The 21,000-nt window shown below is 50.6% G+C and overlaps 1 protein-coding gene and 1 long non-coding RNA gene across 4 annotated transcripts in view; both read left to right on the forward strand.

Moving 5' to 3' along the window:
- Nucleotides 1-1,567: 1,567 nt before the first annotated feature.
- On the forward strand, nt 1,568-13,951 carry LOC132388223 (ribonuclease inhibitor-like). 3 transcript variants are annotated; one of them, XM_059960565.1, is made up of 8 exons: nt 1,568-1,993; nt 9,116-9,202; nt 9,358-9,528; nt 9,684-9,854; nt 10,010-10,180; nt 10,480-10,650; nt 10,950-11,117; nt 11,282-13,951. In XM_059960565.1, exons 1-8 carry the CDS (start codon nt 1,623-1,625, stop codon nt 11,367-11,369), a joined length of 1,398 nt encoding a protein of 465 aa, XP_059816548.1. In that variant the 5' UTR covers nt 1,568-1,622; the 3' UTR covers nt 11,370-13,951. The 3 variants fall into 3 exon arrangements, with proteins under 3 accessions (XP_059816548.1, XP_059816549.1, XP_059816550.1); XM_059960566.1 differs by lacking the exon at nt 10,010-10,180; XM_059960567.1 differs by lacking the exon at nt 9,358-9,528.
- A 3,706-nt stretch (nt 13,952-17,657) lies between these two features.
- LOC132388222 (uncharacterized) overlaps nt 17,658-21,000 on the forward strand; it is a 13,137-nt gene continuing 9,794 nt past the window's right edge. The window contains exon 1 of the long non-coding RNA XR_009510185.1: nt 17,658-19,066. This is a non-coding gene — a long non-coding RNA (uncharacterized LOC132388222). The remainder of the gene's footprint in view (nt 19,067-21,000) is intronic.

Below are 21,000 nucleotides of genomic sequence, written 5' to 3' on the forward strand. Positions count from 1 at the left end.
GATTGCAATAGGATATCAGGGGAATGTTCACCTTCATCAGTAATTAGTGTCAGAATATGAGGATTAGATATTTTTCTGAGACAATCATCGCTGTCAGTTCCTATGTCTGTGGACAGAATTTTACTTTCTGTCCTAATATCCATGGAAGCATTGAATTAATTCATGTAATCTCAAACACTGAATATTGGAATGTAGTTATAAAGTTCTTTGTCAGTTGAGCTAGTTAACATTTTGACCGTGTTCTCTGTTCCCATGAAGATGTTCAACAGAAACACAAGGAGACTCTGCGGGCACAAACTGAAACACTGAGAGTGAACACGATCCTGATGAGGGAGAAGGTGAAGGTTTTCCAGCTGGTTGATCGATACACAAAGCTCACGGTCATTTCTACTCTTCGAGATCGGAGACTGGTGGAACACGAGCTGCTGGCAAGAGGCAGAGACCACGAGGAGTGGAGAGAGGAACATCTCCGCAGAGAGCTGGAAAAAATCCGGACTGATCAGTTGTTCCAGAGCAGCTTTTCCCGGAGTAAATCCAAATCTGGGAGTTCGGCAGCAGTGGCCGGAGTCCCAGGGATCGGGAAAACAACAATGGTACAAAAGATTGTTTATGATTGGGCCACGGGAAAAATTTACCAACAGTTCCAGTTCGTCTTCAGTTTCAAGTTCCGAGATTTAAACACGATCAATTGTACAATCAATCTCTCGAACCTGGTGCTGTGTTTCTATCCTTACCTTGGGAATGTCCTGAAATCACTGTGGAAGAACCCAGAGGGAATGCTGTTTATATTTGATGGCTTGGATGAATTCAACGACACAATTGATTTTGCTGACAGCCGGAGAAACATAGACCCTCAGGCCTCATGCACAGATCCTGAATTCCGGTGCAAGGTGTCTGACATTGTGTACAGTTTAATCCAGGGCAAGCTGCTCCCAGGGTGTTCAGTGCTGGTGACCACACGCCCCTCTGTGTTACATTTATTGGAAAAAGCGAAGATCGGTGTCCGGGCTGAAATCCTGGGATTTGTTGGTGAGGAACGGAAGGAATATTTCAGCAAACATTTTGAAGATCAGATGGTGGCAGCAGCTCTTTTCAAACACGTGCAGGAGAATGAGATCCTGTACACTATGAGCTACAACCCCTCCTACTGCTGGATCCTCGCTCTGGCACTGGGCCCCTTCTTCACACAAAGAGTCAGGGACCCGCAGAGAGTTCCCAAGACCATCACCCAACTGTACTCCTACTATATTTACAATATCCTAAAAAATCACGGCCGTGAGATTGAGAGACCCCGTGATGTGTTTCTCAGGGTGGGTCAGATGGCCTACAGAGGAGTGTCCGAGAAGAAGATTGTGTTTGCAGACGGAGATTTGATCAAGTTCAATCTGCAGCCTTCCCAGTTCCTGTCCGGGTTCCTGATGGAGCTTTTGGAGAGAGAGGATTCTGCCCACAGTGTGGTGTACACATTCCCACACCTCACCATCCAAGAGTTTGTAGCTGCAGTCGCACAATTCCTGACTGTACATCCCGAGGATATCCTGAAATTCCTCACTGGAGCCCACAACACAACAGATGGGCGATTTGAGGTCTTTCTCCGATTTGTTGCTGGTCTCTCCAACCCAATGACAGCTCGGGGCCTGGAGGAGTTTCTGGGTCCATTTCCTCATCAAACAACCTGCCGGGTGATTGACTGGGTGAAGGAGGAGGTTAAAGGCCAGAGTGGAAACACTGATGACATTGGGAGAAGGAGACTCCTGAACACATTGCACTACCTGTTTGAGTCTCAGAATCGTGGACTGGCTCAGGCCGCACTGGGATCTCTGAAAACACTTTCATTCCGTGGAATGACACTGACCCCGGTTGACTGCGCGGTCCTGTCTCATGCAATCGGACTCTGTGATACTATAAAAGAACTCGACCTGCAGGGCTGCCACATTCAGTGTGAAGGAATCCAGCGGCTGGGACCCGGGCTGAACAAGTGCCAGGAGTTGAGGTAACTTGGTTTATCTCTCACTCAGAACTCTAAAACTGTTCCATTGTGCTGTTTCCAAGTAAACGGATTTGGGTAAAACTGCAGTAAATCAGATTGAGATGTATTGTGACAAATGCCACCCCCTTCATCCTGTGCGATCACTCTTCCCCATCCCGATTATTCCTGTTGGATTTCTCTTAGCCATTACCCATCCTCTGGTCAGATTTCTCTTCCACACACCCGTTCCTGCTGTGGGATCTCCCTTCCCTATCCACTTCCTCCTGTGGGATCTCTCTTCCCAACCCCTTCCTCCTGTGGGATCTCTCTTCCTGATTCAGCTTCATACTGCGGGATCTCTCTTCCCAACCCCTTCCTCCTGAGGGATCTCTTTTCGCGATCTCCTTCCTCCTGTGGGATATCTCTTCCCCTTTCTCCTTCTGCCTGTGGCATCCCTCATCCCCATCTCTTTCGTCCCGTGGAATCTCTCTTTCCCATCCCCCTACCTCCTGTTGGAACTCTCTTCCTGAATCTGCTTCCTACTGTGGGATCCCTCTTCCCTATCCACTTCCTCCTGCCGGAATTTTTTTTCCCATCCCACTTCCTCCTGTCGGATCACTTTCCACATCATCCGTCCTCCTATAGGATCTCTCTTTCCCATCCCCCTTCCTCCTGTGTGATATCCCTTCCCGATCGCTTTCCTCCTGTGGGATCTCTCTCCACCATTCCTATTCTCCTGTGGGATCTCTCATCCCCGTCACTCTTCTTAATGAGGGATCTCTCTTTCCCATCCCATTTCTCCTCTTGGATCTCGTTCACCCATCCCCTTCCTCCTGTGGGATCTCCCTTCCCCATCCCCCTTCCTCGTGTGGGATCTCCTTCACCCAACCCCTTCCTCCTGTGGGATCTCTCTTCCCCATCCCCCTTCCTCCTGAGGGATCTCTTTTCGCGATCTCCTTCCTTCTGTGGGATATCTCTTCACCTTTCTCCTTCTGCCTGTGGCATCCCTCATCCCCATCTCTTCCGTCCTGTGGAATCTCTCTTTCCCATCCCCCGACCTCCTGTTGGAACTCTCTTCCTGAATCTGCTTCCTACTGTGGGATCCCTCTTCCCCATCCACTTCCTCCTGCCGGAAATTTCTTCTCATCCCACTTCCTCCTGTCGGATCACTTTCCACATCACCCGTCCTCCTATAGGATCTCTCTTTCCCATCCCCCTACCTCCTGTTGGAACTCTCTTCCTGAATCTGCTTCCTACTGTGGGATCCCTCTTCCACATCACCCGTCCTCCTATAGGATCTCTCTTTCCCATCCCCCTTCCTCCTGTGTGATATCCCTTCCCGATCGCTTTTGTCCTGTGGTATCTCTCTTCCCCATTCCCTTCCTCCTGTCGGTTCACTTTCCTCATCCCCCTTACTGTGGGATCTCTCTTCCCCATTCCCATCCGCCTGTGGGATCTCTCATCCCCGTCACTCTTCATGAGGGATCTCTCTTCCCCAACCCCTTTCTCCTCTTGGATCTCGTTCACCCATCCCCTTCCTCCTGTGGGATCTCCCTTCCCCATCCCCCTTCCTCGTGTGGGATCTCCTTCACCCATCCCCCTTCCTCCTGTGGGATCTCTCTTCCCCATTCCCATCCTCCTGTGGGATCTCTCATCCCCATCACTCTTCTTCATGAGGGATCTCTCTTCCCCATCCCCTTTCTCCTATTGGATCTCGATAACCCATCCCCTCCCTCCTGTGGGATCTCTCTTCCCCATCCCCCTTCCTCGTGTGGGATCTCCTTTACCCATTCCCCTTCCTCCTGTGGGATCTCTCTTCCCAATCCCCTTCCTCCTGTCGGATCACTTTCCCCATTCCCATTCTCCTGTAGGATCTCTCATCCCCATCACTCTTCTTCATGAGGAATCTCTCTTCCCCATTCCCTTTCTCCTCTTGGATCTCGATAACCCTTCCCCTTCATCCTGTGGGATCTATCTTCCCTATCCCCCTTCCTCCTGTGGGATCTCCTTTACCCATCCCCCTTCCTCCTGTGGGATCTCTCTTCCCAATCCCCTGTCCTCCTGTGCGATCTCTCTTTCCATTCAGCTTACTCCTGTGGGATCACTATTCCCCATCCCCTTCCTCGTGTAGGATATATCTTCCCATCCCCCTTCCTCCTGTGGGATCTCACTTCCCCATTCCCATCCTCCTGTGGGATCCCTCATCCCCATCACTCTTCTTCATGAGGGATCTCTCTTCCCCATCCACTTTCTCTCTTGGATCTCGATAACCCAACCCCTTCCTCCTGTGGGATCTCTCTTCACCAACCCCCTTCCTCCTGTGGGATCTCTCTTTCCAATCCCCATCCTCCTATGGGATATCTCTTCCCGATCCCTTTCCTCCTGTGGAATCTCTCTTCCCCATCCCCTTCCCCCTATCGGATCACTTTCCCCATCACCCTTCCTCCTATAGGATCTCTCTTCCCCATCCCCCTTCCTCCTGTGTGATCTCACTTCCGGATCCCTTTCCTCCTGTGGTATCTCTCTTCCCCATCCCGTTCCTCCTGTTGGATCATTTTCCTCATCCCCCTTACTGTGGGATCTCTCTTCCCCATTCCCATCCGCCTGTGGGATTTCTCATCCCCATCACTCTTCTTCATGAGGGATCTCTCTTCCCCATCCCCTTTCTCCTCTTGGATCTCGATAACTCATCCCCTTCCTCCTGTGGGATCTCTCTTCCCCATCCGCCTTCCTCGTGCGGAACCTCCTTCACCTATCCCCCTTCCTCCTGTGGGATCTCTCTTCCCCATTCCACTTCCACCTGAAGGAATTCATTTCCGAATCCCCCTTCCTCCTGTGGGATACCTCTTCCCCATCCCCCTTTTTCCTGTGGGATACCTCTTCCCCATCCCCCTTTTTCCTGTGGGATATCTCTTCCCCATCCCCCTTCCTCCTGTGTGACCTCCTTTACCCATCCCCCTTCCTCCCAAGCGATCATTTTCCCCATCCCCCTTCCTCCTGTGGGATCTCTCTTCCCCATCCCCTTTCTCCCGTAGGATCTCTCTTTTCTATCCCCCTTCGATGTGTGGGAACTCTGTTCCCCATCCCACTTCCTCCTGTGGGAACTGTCTTCCCCATCCCGCTTCCGTCTGTGGGATTTCTCTTCCCCAGCCCCTTCCTCCTGTGGGATCTCCCATCCCCATCTGCCTTCCTCCTGTGGGATCTCTCCTTCCCATTCCCATTCCTCCCGTAGGATCACTCTTTCCTATCCCCCTTCCTCGAGTGTGATCTATCTTCCCCAAACCCCCAACACCTATGGGAGCTCTTCCCCATCCTCCTTCCTGCTGTGAGATATGTCTTCCCAGTCCCCCTTCCTCCTATGGGATCACTTTTACAAATGCCCTTTCCTCCTGCAGGATGTCTCTTTCCTATCCCCCTTCCACCTGTGGGATCTCTCTTCCCCATCCCCTTCATCCTGTGGGATATCTCTTTCCCATCCCCCTTCTTCCTGTGGGATATTTCTTCCCCATCCCCTTCATACTGTGGGATCTCTCATCCCCATCTCTTTCGTCCTGTGGAATCTCTCTTTCCCATCCCCCTACCTCCAGTGGGATCTCTTTTTCCCTGCTCTTGTACTCAATTCCCTTTGTAATAAAGGCCAACATTCCATTAGCCTTCTTCACTGCCTGCTGTACTTGCTCATTCACCTTCAGTGACTGATGAACATGGACTCCTAGATTTTGTATTTCTCCCTTACCTAACTCTACACCGTTCAGATAATAATCTGCCTTCCTGTTCTTACTCCCAAAGTGGATAACCTCACACTTATTCACATTAAACGCCATCTGCCAAGTATCTGCCCACTCACCCAGCCTATCCAAGTCACCCTGAATTCTCCTAACATCCTCATCGCATGTCACACTGCCACCCAGCTTAGTATCATCAGCAAATTTGCTGAAGTTATTCTCAATGCCTTCATCCAAATCGTTGATGTAAATTGTAAACAGTTGTGGTCCCAATACCGAGCCCTCTTGCACCCCACTAGTCACCACCTGCCATTCTGAGAAACACCCATTCACTGTTACCCTTTGCTTTCTATCTGCCAAGCAGTTTTCTATCCATGTCAATGTCTTCCCCCCGATGCCCTGAGCTTTGATTTTACCCACCAGTTACCTACGTGGGACCTTATCAAATGCCTTCTGAAAATCGGGGTACACTACATCCACTGGATCTCACCCGTCTAACTTCCTAGTTACATCCTCGAAAAACTCCAACAGATTAGTCAAGCATGGTTTACCCTTGGTAAATCCATGCTGGCTCGGCCCAATCCTATCACTGCTATCTAGATATGCCACTATTTCTTCCTTAATAATGGACTCTAGCATCTTCCCCACAACCGATATCAAGCTGACTGGTCGATAGATCTCTGTTTTCTCCCTCCCTCCTTTCTTAAAATGCGGGATAACATTAGCCATTCTCCAATCCTCAGGAACTGATCCTGAATCTAAGGAACATTGGAAAATGATTACAATGCATCCGCAATTTCCAGGGCCACCTCCTTTAGTACCCTCGGATGCAGACCGTCTGGACCTGGGGATCTGTCAGCCTTCAGTCCCATCAGTCTTCTCGTCACCGTTTCCATCCTAATGTCAATCTGTTTCATTTCCTCTGTTACCCTATGTCCTTGGCCCATCCATACATCTGGGAGATTGCTTGTGTCTTCCTTAGTGAAAACAGATCTAAAGTACTCATTAAATTCTTCTGCAATTTCTCTCTTCCCCATAATAATATGGTCACTACCTCATAATGGCTCCCTAACTTCAACATCGCTTATCAAATCCTGTTCATTACACAAGCCTAAATCCAGAATAGCCTTGTCCCTGGTCGGCTCTCGTACAAGCTGTTCCAAGAATGCATCCCGTAGGCACTCTACAAACTCCCTATCCTGGGGTCCAGCACCAAAGTGTTTCTCCCAATTCACCCTCAGGTTGAAATTCCACATCCCCCTTCTTCCTGTGGGATCTCTCATCCCCAGCCCCCTTCCTCCTAAGGGATCTCTCTTCTTCATCCCCTTCCTCCTGTTGGATCTCTCTTCCCCATTCTCGTTCCTAATATGTGATATCTCTTCCCCATTGCCTTCCTCCTAAGGGACCTCTTCCCCATCCCCCTTCCTCCTGTGAGATCTCCCTTCCCCATCAGTCTTCCGCCTGTGGGATCGCTCATTCCCATTCCCATTGCACCCGCAGGATCAGTCTTTCCTATCCCCCTCCCTCCTGTGGGATGTTTCTTCAGCATCCACCTTCCAACTGTGGGATCTGTCTTCCCAGTACCCCTTCCTCCTCTGGGATCTCTTTTTCGCATCCCCCTTCCACATGTCGGATCTCTGTTCCCAATTCTTCCTCTTTCTGTCGGATCTCTCTTCCACATCCCCGTTCCTCCTGTGGGACCTCTCTTCCCCATTCTCCTTCCTCCTGTGGGATCTCTCTTCCCCATCCCCTTCCTCCTGTGAGATTTCTCTTCCCAATCCCCCTTCCTCATGTGGGATCTTTCTTCCCCATCCACTTCCTCCTGCCGGAAATTTCTTCCCCATCCCCCTTCTTCCTGTGGGATCTATCTGCCGCATCCCTCTTCCTCCAGTGGTAACTCTCTTTCCCATCCCCCTTCCTCCTATGTGATCTCTCTTCCCAACTTGCTCCTGTGGGATCTGTTATCGCCTTCCCCTTCTCCTGTAGGATCTCTCTTGCTGATTCCGCTTCTAACTGGGATATCTCTTCCTCATCCTCGTGTGGGATCTCCCTTCCCATCCGCCTTCCTCCTGTGGGATCTCTTTTCTCCATCCCCCATCCTCCTGTGGGATCTCTCTTCCCCAATCCCCCGTCCTGTTGGATCTCTGTTCCCCATCCCCCATCCTCCTGTGGGATCTCTACTCCCCATCTCTCTTCCCCCTGCGGGATCTCTCTTCTCCATCCGCCTTGCTCCTATGGGAATTCTCTTTCTCATTCCCCTTCCTCCCGTAGGATCTCTCTTCCCCAGCCCGCTTCCTCCTGAGGGATCTCTCTTCCCCATCTTCTTCCTCCTGTGGTATCTCCCCCATTCGCCTTCCTCCTGAGGGATCTCTCTTCCCCATCTTCTTCCTCCTGTGGTATCTCTCCTTCCCATTCCCATTCCTCCCGCAGGATCTCTCTTTCCTGTCCCCCTCCCTCCTGAGGGATGTTTCTTCCCAGTACCCCTTCCTCCTCTGGGATCTCTTTTCCGCATCCCCCATCCACATGTTGGATCTCTGTTCCCAATTCTCCTTCTTTCTGTCAGATCTGTCTTCCCCATCCCCCTTCCTCCTCTGAAATTTCTCTTCCCAATCCCCCTTCCTCTTGTGGGATCGCTCTTCCCCATCCCCCTTCCTCCTGTTGGATCTCTCTTCCTGATTCTGCTTCCTCCTGTGGTAAATCTCTGTCCCATCCCCCTTCCTCCTATGTGATCTCTCTTCCCAACTTGCTCCTGTGGGTTCTCTCATCGCCTTTCCCTTCTCCTGTGGGATCTTCTTGCTGATTCCGCTTCCGACTGGGATATCTCTTCCCCATCCCCCTTCCTCCTGTGGGATCTCTCTTCCCCATCACCCTTCCTCCTGTGGGATCTCTCTTCCCCATCCCCCTTCCTCCTGTGGGATCTCTCTTCCCCACCCCTTCCACGTTTGGGATCTCTCTTCCCCATCTCCCTTCCACCTGTGGGATCTCTCTTCCCCATCCCGCTTTCTCCTGTGGGAACTCTTTTCCCCATCCTTTTCCTCTTGTGTGCTTCCATCCGTTCCCTCAGGTGGGGTCTCTTCCTCCATCTCCCATCGACATATCCCGATTCACAAAGCTTCCTCACTGTGGGGCTGTATCACCTTCATCCCTGCCCCTTCTGACACTCTGTGGTCAGTAACCCTTCTCTAGCCAACAGAGAACGAGACAGAATATGTGGAGTTCACAGGGTCACAGCAACAGACTAAATGACTGACATTGGTTGAATACCGTGGAACTGGGCAGTGAGGGACATTGACAGTGATGGGAACTCCGATCAGTGATTAACGGAAGGTTTTAATGTTTCCTGAAATATCCGCGTGAGAGAATTACCCTCAGACCCACGGTTTGATTCACTTTGTTCACCAATTTGTCTGTTTGTGTTTAGACTTGGGGAGAATGACCTGGGAGATTCAGGAGTGAAACTGGTGTTGTCGGCTCTGAGGAACCCGGAGTGTAAAATACAGAAACTGTGGTAAGTACCAGACTGTGGGAGATTGTGTTTACAGTCACTGGGTGTCTGACACTGAACATTAATGTGATCAGTAATTGTGTTACTGATAAACACTGGGGATTTGTACCGTCTCCTGTCTCTCTGTGTCCTTCACCCTCACTCTCTCTCATCTCCAGGCTGACCCGTGTCGGACTCACAGATTCTGGGGCCGAGGATCTCGTCTCCTTTCTGAGTACAAAACCATCCTTGACGGAGCTGGACCTGAATTATTATGAACCGGGATATTCAGGAGCGAAGCTGGTGTTTTTGGCTCTGGGGAACCCGGAGTGTAAAATGCAGAAACTGGAGTAAGTACCAGACTGTGGGACATTGTGTTTACATTCACTGGGTGTCTGACACTGAACATTAATGTGATCAGTAATTGTGTTACTGATAAACACTGGGGATTTGTACCGTCTCCTGTCTCTCTGTGTCCTTCACCCTCACTCTCTCTCATCTCCAGGCTGGAGAGAGTCGGTCTCACAGATTCTGGTGCCGAGGATCTCGTCTCCGCTCTCAGAACAAATCGATCACTGACGGAGCTGTACCTGAGTGTTGATGAACTGGGAGATTCAAAACTGAGACTTGTATCTGCGGCTCTGAGGAACCCGGAGTGTAAAATACAGAAACTGCGGTAAGTACCAGACTGTGGGAGATTGTGCTTTCAGTCACTGGGTGTCTGACACTGAACATTAATGTGATCAGTAATAGTGTTACTGATGAACACAGGGGATCTGTACCGTCTCCTGTCTCTCTGTGTCCTTCACCCTCACTCTCTCTCATCTCCAGGCTGGGGGATGTCGGTCTCACAGATTCTGGGGCCGAGGAACTCGCCTCCGCTCTCAGTACAAACCCATCACTGACGGAGCTGAACCTGACTGGTAATAAACTGGGAGACTCAGGAGTGAAACTGGTGTTGTCGGCTCTGAGGAACCCGGAGTGTAAAATACAGAAACTGCGGTAAGTACCAGGCTGTGGGAGATTGTGTTTACAGTCACTGGGTGTCTGACACTGAACATCAATGTGATCAGTAATTGTGTTACTGATAAACACTGGGGATCTGTACCGTCTCCTGTCTCTCTGTGTCCTTCACCCTCACTCTCTCTCATCTCCAGACTGAGGGAGATTGTGTTTACAGTCACTGGGTGTCTGACACTGAACATTAATGTGATCAGTAATTGTGTTACAGATAAACACTGGGGATTTGTACCGTCTCCTGTCTCTCTGTATCCTTCACCCTCACTCTCTCTCATCTCCAGGCTGGGGTATGTCGGTCTCACAGATTCCGGTGCCGAGGATCTCGTCTCCGCTCTCAGTACAAAACCATCACTGACGGAGCTGCACCTGAGTGTTAATGACCTGGGAGATTCAGGAGTGAAACTGGTGTTGTCGGCTCTGAGGAACGCGGAGTGTAAAATACAGAAACTGTGGTAAGTACCAGACTGTGGGAGATTGTGTTTACAGTCACTGGGTGTCTGACACTGAACATTAATGTCATCAGTAATAGTGTTACTGATAAACACTGGGGATCTGTACCATCTCCTGTCTCTCTGTGTCCTTCACCCTGACTCTCTCTCATCTCCAGACTGTGGGAGATTGTGTTTACAGTCACTGGGTGTCTGACACTGAACATTAATGTGATCAGTAATTGTGTTACTGATAAACACTGGGGATCTGTACCGTCTCCTGTCTCTCTGTGTCCTTCACCCTCACTCTCTCTCATCTTCAGGATGGGGGGTGTCGGTCTCACAGATTCTGGTGCTGAGGATCTCGTCTCCGCTCTCAGTACAAAACCATCACTGACGGAGCTGAACCTGGGATTCAACTCTCTGACAGACCGATCTGTCCCCGATCTCCGCCGCCTCATACTGACCCTCCCGAGTCTGGTGTGGATCCGGTGAGTGTTTGTGTTAATGTTCAATGTGATAAAATATCAGCGGATCCGCGGGTTTTCTGGTGATATTTGTCTGTGAGTGTTGTTGAAACATTAACCCCGGTCCCCTGTTACTGACACTGTTGTGTGATCTCTTTATTCCATCTTCATTCTCCCATCTGTTTCAGGCTGGGGGAGAATCAGTTCAGTGAGACCGGGATGAAGGAACTGAGATCTCTACAGGGAGTCAGATCCGGACTGAGAGTGGATCTGTGAACATCTGAATGTGGTGAATCGGTTCAGTGAGACCGGGATGAAGGAACTGAGATCTCTACAGGAACCCAGACCCGGACTGAGAGTGGATCTGTGAACATCTGAATGTGGGGAATCGGTTCAGTGAGACCGGGATGAAGGAACTGAGATCTCTACAGGAACCCAGACCCGGACTGAGAGTGGATCTGTGAACATCTGAATGTGGGGAATCGGTTCAGTGAGACCGGGGAGAAGGAACTGAGACCTCTACAGGGAGTCAGACCCGGACTGAGAGTGGATCTGTGAACATCTGAATGTGGTGAATCGGTTCAGTGAGACCGGGATGAAGGAACTGAGATCTATACAGGAACCCAGACCCGGACTGAGAGTGGATCTGTGAACATCTGAATGTGGTGAATCGGTTCAGTGAGACCAGGGAGAAGGAACTGAGATCTCTACAGGGAGTCAGACCCGGACTGAGAGTGGATCTGTGAACATCTGAATGTGGTGAATCGGTTCAGTGGGACCGGGATGAAGGAACTGAGATCTCTGCAGGGAGTCAGACCCAGACTGAGAGTGGATCTGTGAACATCTGAATGTGGTGAATCGGTTCAGTGGGACCGGGATGAAGGAACTGAGATCTCTGCAGGGAGTCAGACCCGGACTGAGAGTGGATCTGTGAACATCTGAATGTGGTGAATCGGTTCAGTGAGACCGCGATGAAGGAACTGAGATCTCTACAGGAACCCAGACCCGGACTGAGAGTGGATCTGTGAACATCTGAATGTGGTGAATCGGTTCAGTGAGACCGGGATGAAGGAACTGAGATCTCTGCAGGAACCCAGACCCGGACTGAGAGTGGATCTGTGGACATCTGAATGTGGGGAATCGGTTCAGTGAGACCGGGATGAAGGAACTGAGATCTCTGCAGGAACCCAGACCCGGGCTGATGGTGGATCTGTGAACATCTGAATGTGGAGAATCGGTTCAGTGAGACCGGGATGAAGGAACTGAGATCTCTACAGGAAACCAGACCCGGGCTGATGGTGGATCTGTGAACATCTGAATGTGGTGAATCGGTTCAGTGAGACCAGGATGAAGGAACTGAGATCTCTACAGGAACCCAGACCCGGACTGAGAGTGGATCTGTGAACATCTGAATGTGGTGAATCGGTTCAGTGAGACCGGGGAGAAGGAACTGAGATCTCTACAGGAACCCAGACCCGGACTGAGAGTGGATCTGTGAACATCTGAATGTGGGGAATCGGTTCAGTGAGACCGGGATGAAGGAACTGAGATCTCTACAGGAACCCAGACCCGGACTGAGAGTGACCGTGTGAACATCTGAATGTGTGAACATCCCCGCCCGCGGGATGGAGCCGACTCCCCGCCCTCCCCTTTAACTACCCCTCCCCTTTAACACTCCGCCCTCCCCTTTAACTACCCCTCACACTCCCCTTTAACTACCCCTCCCCCTCCCCTTTAACTCACCCCTCCCCTTTAACTCCCGCCCTTACCTTTAATGGCCACGCGCCGGGGCAGATTCCCAACGGTTTTAACGGAACCGGCTCCGGTCTCGAGCTCGGTGATCTCGGAAGCGCTCCCGCCGTGACGTATTTCCGCCCGCTGTCCGGCGGCGCCACTTCCGCCGGATGTGCGGGTCCGAGACTCTCCCTCCCGCGTGACACCCCAGGGAATTACCCGGACAGGAGGAGCCCGGGGTGTCGGGGCTCAGTCTGGGACACCGGTGTCCCGGGAGAGAATCCTTTTGCCCCCTCTGCTGAGGACGGGGCATTCGGCTGTCTGGCCGATATAATGGTGTTAAATTGACAAATACCTCGGCAATGACCTTGGATCCGCAGTGATCCCGGACACGGCCCCGGAGTGTGATTGGATGCAGAGTGACGGGGAGGAACGGGACTGATTAATCTACCGGTCATTTAATTGTGAGTGACTGTGAGCGAGGACGGTGCATTCGGCTGTCTGGCCGATATAATGATGTTAAATTGACAAATACCTCGGCAATGACCTTGGATCCGCAGCGATCCCGGACACGGCCCCGGAGTGTGATTGGATGCAGAGTGACGGGGAGGAACGGGACTGATTAATCTACCGGTCACCCGTTGTCGCCGGTCAGTTAATTGTGAGTGACTGTGAGCGAGGACGGGGCATTCGGCTGTCCGGCCGATATAATGGTGTTAAATTGACAAATACCTCGGCAATGACCTTGGATCCGCAGCGATCCCGGACACGGCCCCGGAGTGTGATTGGATGCAGAGTGACGGGGAGGAACGGGACTGATTAATCTACCGGTCACCCGTTGTCGCCGGTCAGTTAATTGTGAGTGACTGTGAGTGAGTCGGGAACAGTGTGTCGACCCACTTTCTGCACAGGCGCACCGGCTCACAAATACCCAGGGAGTAAATGCCAGCACCGCGAAGTTTGAATAAACTAGTCTGGAACAGACTGACCGACTGCGTGTCGTTGTCTCTAACTCTGTATGTAGTACATCGCTACAACAGCTTATTTACTCCCGCAAGACAGCAGCTCACATACTGTTTAATTTGCATTTATCATGATGAAATCAATAAACCGCTGTAACTTCCTGCCTTGGTGTCGGACTTGAGTTTGTTTGAGGTTTCTGCTGCCCCCCGCACTCTGTGCACCGCCACAGTGGGTCGGAGCTCCTCACACTGACACAGTAGTGTCTCAGCTCCAGGCTGAGGGAGGTCAGACTGGCAGAGTCTGGGTGCCCAGGATCTCGCCTAAAATTAACCCCTCCTGTACCACGCAGACAGTTATTATCCTCCAGAATATCAGACGTGAGTCACTGAGGTCCCGAATACCAGACGGATGGAGGGTGGAATACCGGCGTGAAACACAGAGTGAATCACCCTCCACGCCGTCCCATCACACACTCCCTTGGTCAGACACAGAGTGAATCTCCCTCCACACCGTCCCATGACACACTCCCGGGGACAAAACAGAGTGAATCTCCCTCTGCACCGTCCCACCACACACTCCCGGGGTCAGAAACAGAGTGAATCTCCCTCCACGCCGTCCCATCACACACTCCGGGGGTCAGACACAGAGTGAATCTCCCTCCACACCGTCCCATCACACACTCCCGGGGTCAGAGACAGAGTGAATCTCCCCCCACACCGTCCCATCACACACTCCCAGGGTCAGATACAGAGTGAATCTCCCTCCGCACCGTACCATCACACACTCCCAGGGTCAGATACAGAGTGAATCTCCCTCCGCACCGTACCATCACACACACCCGGGGTCAGACACAGAGGGAATCTCCCTCCTCACCGTCCCATCACACTCCCCCGGGGACAGTCACAGAATGAATCTCCCTCCACGCCGTCCCATCACACACTCCCGGGGACAGATCAGAGTGAATCTCCCTCTGCACCGTCCCATCACACACTCCCGGGGTCAGAAACAGAGAGAATCTCCCTCCACACCGTCACATCACACACTCCCGGGGTCAGACACAGAGGGAATCTCCCTCCACACCGTCCCATCACACACTCCCTGGGTCAGACACAGAGGGATTCTCCCTCCACACCGTCCCATCACACACTCCCAGGGTCAGACACAGAGTGAATCTCCCTCCACTCCGTCCCATCACACACTCTCGGGGTCAGACACAGAGTGAATCTCCCTGCACACACTCCCGGGGTCAGACACAGAGGGAATCTCCCTCCACACCGTCCCCTTACACACTCCTGGGGTCAGTCACAGAGTGAATCTCTCTCCACACCGTCCCATCATACACTCCCGGGGTCAGACACAGACTGAATCTCCCTCCACACCGTCCCATCACACACTCCCGGGGTCAGACACAGAGGGAATCTCCCTCCTCACCGTCCCATCACCCACTCCCGGGGTCAGAGACAGAGTGAAGCTCCATCCACTCCGTCCCATCACACAGTCCCAGGGTCAGACACAGAGTGAATCTCCCTCCACACCGTCCCATCACACACTCCCGGGTCAGACACAGAGTGAATCTCCCTCCGCACCGTACCATCACACACTCCCAGTGTCAGACACAGAGGGAATCTCCCTCCACGCCGTCCCATCACACACTCCCGGGGTCAGACACAGAGGTAATCTCCCTCCTCACCGTCCCATCACACACTCCCGGGGTCAGACACAGAGTGAAGCTCCATCCACTCCGTCCCATCACACACTCCCAGGGTCAGACACAGAGTGAATCTCCCTCCACACCGTCCCAGCACACACTCCCGGGGTCTGACACAGAGTGAATCTCTCTCCACACCGTCCCATCACACACTCCCGGGGTCAGACACAGAGTGAATCTCCCTCCACTCCGTCCCATCACACACTCCCGGGGTCAGACACAGAGTGAATCTCCCTCCACTCCGTCCCATCACACACTCCCGGGGTCAGACACAGAGTGAATCTCTCTCCACACCGTCCCATCTCACACTCCCGGGGTCAGACACAGAGTGAATCTCCCTCCACACCGTCCCATCACACACTCCCGGGGTCAGAATGTGACTGACGTCATAATCAGAATAATTACCTCAGTGGAATTGCTCTCTGTTGCTTATAACTCTGTAAAACTGATCACCGGTCAATATGAGCAGTTGGAGCGTTCCGGACAACTGAACCCTGCTTGTGACGGAATATAGAATAGGCAGCGATTTACTACAACCCGAGCATTTTCTATCCTGCAATTGTAGCGATCGGTGTCCCTGGTTAGATGCTGGAGTTGGTCACTAAATATATGGTGCCGTCGTCCTGCTTTTTGTTTCGCTGCGCTGTTCGGAATTTTATCAGCACGAATGCTACCCTCAGTTTCGGTGTCCTTATTTTTCCGATACGGTGATTTTTTTTCTCTTTTGTCAAATACGTTGTTGCCGATATGGCCACAGCTTCATAGACTGATCTTGCTCGGCTTTCTGAAGCGACAGTGGTCGCTTTTTCCAGATCGGCAGCTTTTTTCAAACGACCTCCCAGTCGAAAATCGACACGCAGGTCAGTTCTTGCATTATCACTAAATTGTAACTTGTGCTTTGGACCTCATTAATTTCACTTTAATTTAACCCTTCCGCTGTTTCATCTCTGATAATTGAAATGGTGTTAATTATGAAATGATCTACCGTTCAGGGGTACGTGCGTCGTGGTAATCAGATGCCCCGCACCAAACTGTCGGAAGGTCGGCAACTCCGGTACGTTGCTGTCCCTCCAGCCGGGGTGCACCGATGAAGCCGGGACATTATGGATTTCCGTTTTTATTTATTTCCAAAAAGAAACTCTGCCCTGCTATATCGAGAGATACCGGCCACATGACAGATGCACTGCCACCTGGCTGTTCGGAGGACACACCACATGCCAATCAACATTTGGTGCACTGCCACCTGGCGGGTCGGAGGACACACCACATGCCAATCAACATTTGGTGCACTGAAACCTGGCGGGTCGGAGGACACACCACATGCCAATCAACATTTGGTGCACTGCCACCTGGCTGTTCGGAGGACACACCACATGCCAATCAACATTTGGTGCACTGCCACCTGGCGGGTCGGAGGACACACCACATGCCAATCAACATTTGGTGCACTGCCACCTGGCGGGTCGGAGGACTCACCACATGCCAATCAACATTTGGTGCTCTGCCACCTGGCGGGTCGGAGGACACACCACATGCCAATCAACATTTGGTGCACTGCCACCTGGCGGGTCGGAGGACACACCACATGCCAATCAACATTTGGGGCACTGCCACCTGGCTGTTCGGAGGACACACCACATGCCAATCAACATTTGGTGCTCTGCCACCTGGCGGGTCGGAGGACACACCACATGCCAATCAACATTTGGTGCACTGCCACCTGGCGGGTCGGAGGACACACCACATGCCAATCAACATTTGGGGCACTGCCACCTGGCTGTTCGGAGGACACACCACATGCCAATCAACATTTGGGGCACTGCCACCTGGCTGTTCGGAGGACACACCACATGCCAATCAACATTTGGTGCACTGCCACCTGGCTGTTCGGAGGACACACCACATGCCAATCAACATTTGGTGCACTGCCACCTGGCTGTTCGGAGGACACACCACATGCCAATCAACATTTGGGGCACTGCCACCTGGCTGTTCGGAGGACACACCACATGCCAATCAACATTTGGTGCACTGCCACCTGGCTGTTCGGAGGACACACCACATGCCAATCAACATTTGCTGCACTGCCACCAGGCTGTTCGGAGGACACACCACATGCCAATCAACATTTGTTGCACTGCCACCTGTCTGTTCGGAGGACACACCACATGCCAATCAACATTTGGTGCACTGCCAGCTGGCTGGTCGGAGGACACAGCACATGCCCATGAACATTTGGACCCTCCCAACTAATCAATGCACACCTAAATTATTGTTCACCTTAATTGGATTATCTCGCCCAGCCCCATGCTATACAAGGTGAGACTTGTCCTTGGCTCGCTCTCTCTTACAGACCACCTCATTGCAGGTAAGAGCATTGATTTATGTTTGGGAAGGTCTATCGTTTGTCCTGGTAAGGGAGCCGCGGCTATCCAAGGTCAAGGGGGATAGCTATCGTAGTGTTTTTCCCTTGTTCTTTGTGTAACCGTACCCTGTCCCCACACCACTTCCTGTGTATTGTAGTTGCTTGTCTTGACCCGACTTCCCCTTGTAAATAAATCCCTTATTATTAAAACTGTGTGTGTCCAGGCCTCTACTGTTGAGACTCAAAGACCCAGTTATTTTCCATCACAACCCCTGCATAGCGTTGGAAGAATGGTGGGTATTCAGATAGTTGCAACTGAAGATAATTCTGTGTTGATGCTTTTTTTTTTCCTGAAAACTTCTTACAGTCAATTTAACGGCGATCGTGATCCTATCTCGGGGGAAAATGCGGACTCTCCAAATGCATCACCCGTTACCATGCTGGAATGGCGACAGCGGATCTGATGGTGGTTCTCCGTTTCGCTTTGGTGGATCAGACCAACAAAATCTGCATTTATTCCAGATCCCTGCTCCTCACTCCTGTATGCCCTCTGGCTCTTGTATTTCACGTTGTCACCGGGGACTGTTCTGTTTGGTTTACAGTCAGTTTTACTTTCGATCGTTTCATCGCGATAAACCGGAATCCTCGGGAACGATACTGCACTGAGAGAACAGCAAGAGTCGTCATGGTGACTGTTGTTATAGTGAGCTGCGGGAGATGTGTCCCGTTTAACTTTGCTGTTGAACCTTACGTCATCACTGACAACACGTCGTGGCGGTGCGCCCCCGTGTTGAGAGGATACGAAGTGTTGGACCGCATTTTAACACTGTTGCTACCTATCGGCTTAATTCTGGTGTTCAATGCGTTAACAGTGAGACCTATCATTGTGGCAAATAGAGTCCGCAGAGGTCTTCGGAACAGCAGTGAAAATCAGCAGGATACCGAGAGAGAAAACCGCAGAAAATCGATGATTTTGTTGTTTGCTGTATCAGCTAAATTCATTTTATTTTGGATACCCTATGCAGGTCATTCCTTGAAATAGCAAACGGAAAACTATTTGTATCAGGACAGATATTTGAATTCCCCGGTATATACACTACAACAACTTGGGTTCATGTTGCAAATTCTGAATATGTGCACCAATACTAGTATCTACACACTGACACAGAGGAAATTCGGAAAGGAACTGAAGAATGGAATGAAGTAAGTGTTTACATTAAATGACCATCTATGTAGATAACGCCCGCTACAATTGCAATTCAGCGGAAATTTCTAATCAAACAGTTTTACAAAATGAGTAGGTCATGAATTCAGACTACTATCAGCCTGGTAACCCTGAAATTGCAAAATTAAGGAAGGTGACATACTTTATACAGTTTAGGTAGGAAATTCGGGAAACGCTCAATAAACTGGCGTGATTGTTACTTTGTGTGAATCACTCCAAACTATCACAGAGACTTGACAAACAGAAGGGCGGGAATAGCTTCTGTACTTACCCGGGTCCAGATGTTTCAAAACTGACAGAGTCGGGTAAAAGAGAGTAAAGGGAGTGTCGTTGAAACACACGGAGAGAGTGATAGTAAAACAGCTGCAGAAAGGGAAGAAACAGCGGAGAGATTGTCTATCGGTAGACTGTGATTAGAGTATCACACGGAGAGTGTGATAGTAACACAGCTGCTGAAAGGGAAGAAACAGCGGAGAGGTTGTCTATCGGTAGACTGTGAGTAGAGTATCACACGGGGAGAGTGATAGTCAGACAGCTGCAGAAAGGGAAGAAACAGCGGAGAGGTTGTCTATCGGTAGACTGTGACTAGAGTATCACATGGAGAGAGTGATAGTAACACAGCTGCAGAAAGGGAAGAAACAGCGGAGAGATTGTCTATCGGGAGACTGTGATTAGAGTATCACACAGAGAGTGTGATAGTAACACAGCTGCTGAAAGGGAAGAAACAGCGGAGAGATTGTCTACCGGTGGACTGTGAGTAGAACGCAGAGGCAGAAACTGACCAATCACTCGCTTGGGAGACCGCACACCCCGCAGACTATCTCAAAAGAACAAAAAGTCCGGAGACAGCGAGGTCCTGATCAGGAGATAGATTTTGGCCAGTGTGTCATATTAACGTGGTTCCTGTCGCAGGCAACTTAAACTTTCCAAATATTCATTGGCACTTCCTGAGGTTAAAAGGTTCAGATGTGATAGAAATTTCTCCATAAGTCTGCAGGCGAACGACAGAACAGTCCATTCAGAGTCTAGTATCAGAAACTTTAACAGTCCTCTCGCGGGTCAACTATTCGATATGTAATATAACCTTACACTGGATAGTAGATGATACTATGGAATGTAGTTAATTGGTGCTATCAGGTAGGCACATGGAGTCCAATTTGTAAAATTGTTTGCTGCCTGAAATGCACAACGAATGGCTGCTGATGGAAAAGTTGATTGCGGTTCAGTGTCGGCTTGTTTCATCGTGGCTAGGAACGGAAGCGAGTCTGAAGTAACCCCTGGTTGACAAGAGATATGGATCACATCGTCAAGAAGAAGAAGAGAGAAAGATACTTCAGTTTCAGGAAGAAATAATCAGACAAGGCTCTGGAAAGTCACAATGTAGCCAGAAAGGAAAGTAGTAGGAATTAGAAGAATTAGAAAGGGACATGAGAATACCTTGGAGAGTCGCATTAAGGTACATGAAGAACAGAAGGGTAACGAGAGAAAGGGTGGGACATATCTCTGGATTGCAAGGAGGCTTTGAAGGTCTTTAATGATACTTTGTTTCGGTATTCACCAGCAAGCGAGACCTTGATGAACGTGCATCCAGCGTAAAAAGGCGGGTATAGTGGGACATACTTACGTAAAGATTTATGCGTTGGAAATTTGTTAAACACTAAAATAAACCTTTCACCAGTGATAGAAGGTATATACCCCCATGTAATTAGAGAAAGCGGACAAAGATATTACTGCCCTTTTGGACATGATATGTGCGTCATCACTGGGCGCCTGGGGATTGAATGACAGCGAATGCTATATTTTTGTTCAAGAAATGCAATAGGGATAGTCCTGAGAATTACAAGCCAGTGAGTCTTCAATCAGCAGTGGGTAAGCAAATGGAGAAGATTCTTAGAGAGCGAATTTATGAATA

Source organism: Hypanus sabinus, unplaced genomic scaffold, assembly GCF_030144855.1.
Source record: "Hypanus sabinus isolate sHypSab1 unplaced genomic scaffold, sHypSab1.hap1 scaffold_279, whole genome shotgun sequence".
Taxonomy (NCBI): domain Eukaryota; kingdom Metazoa; phylum Chordata; class Chondrichthyes; order Myliobatiformes; family Dasyatidae; genus Hypanus; species Hypanus sabinus.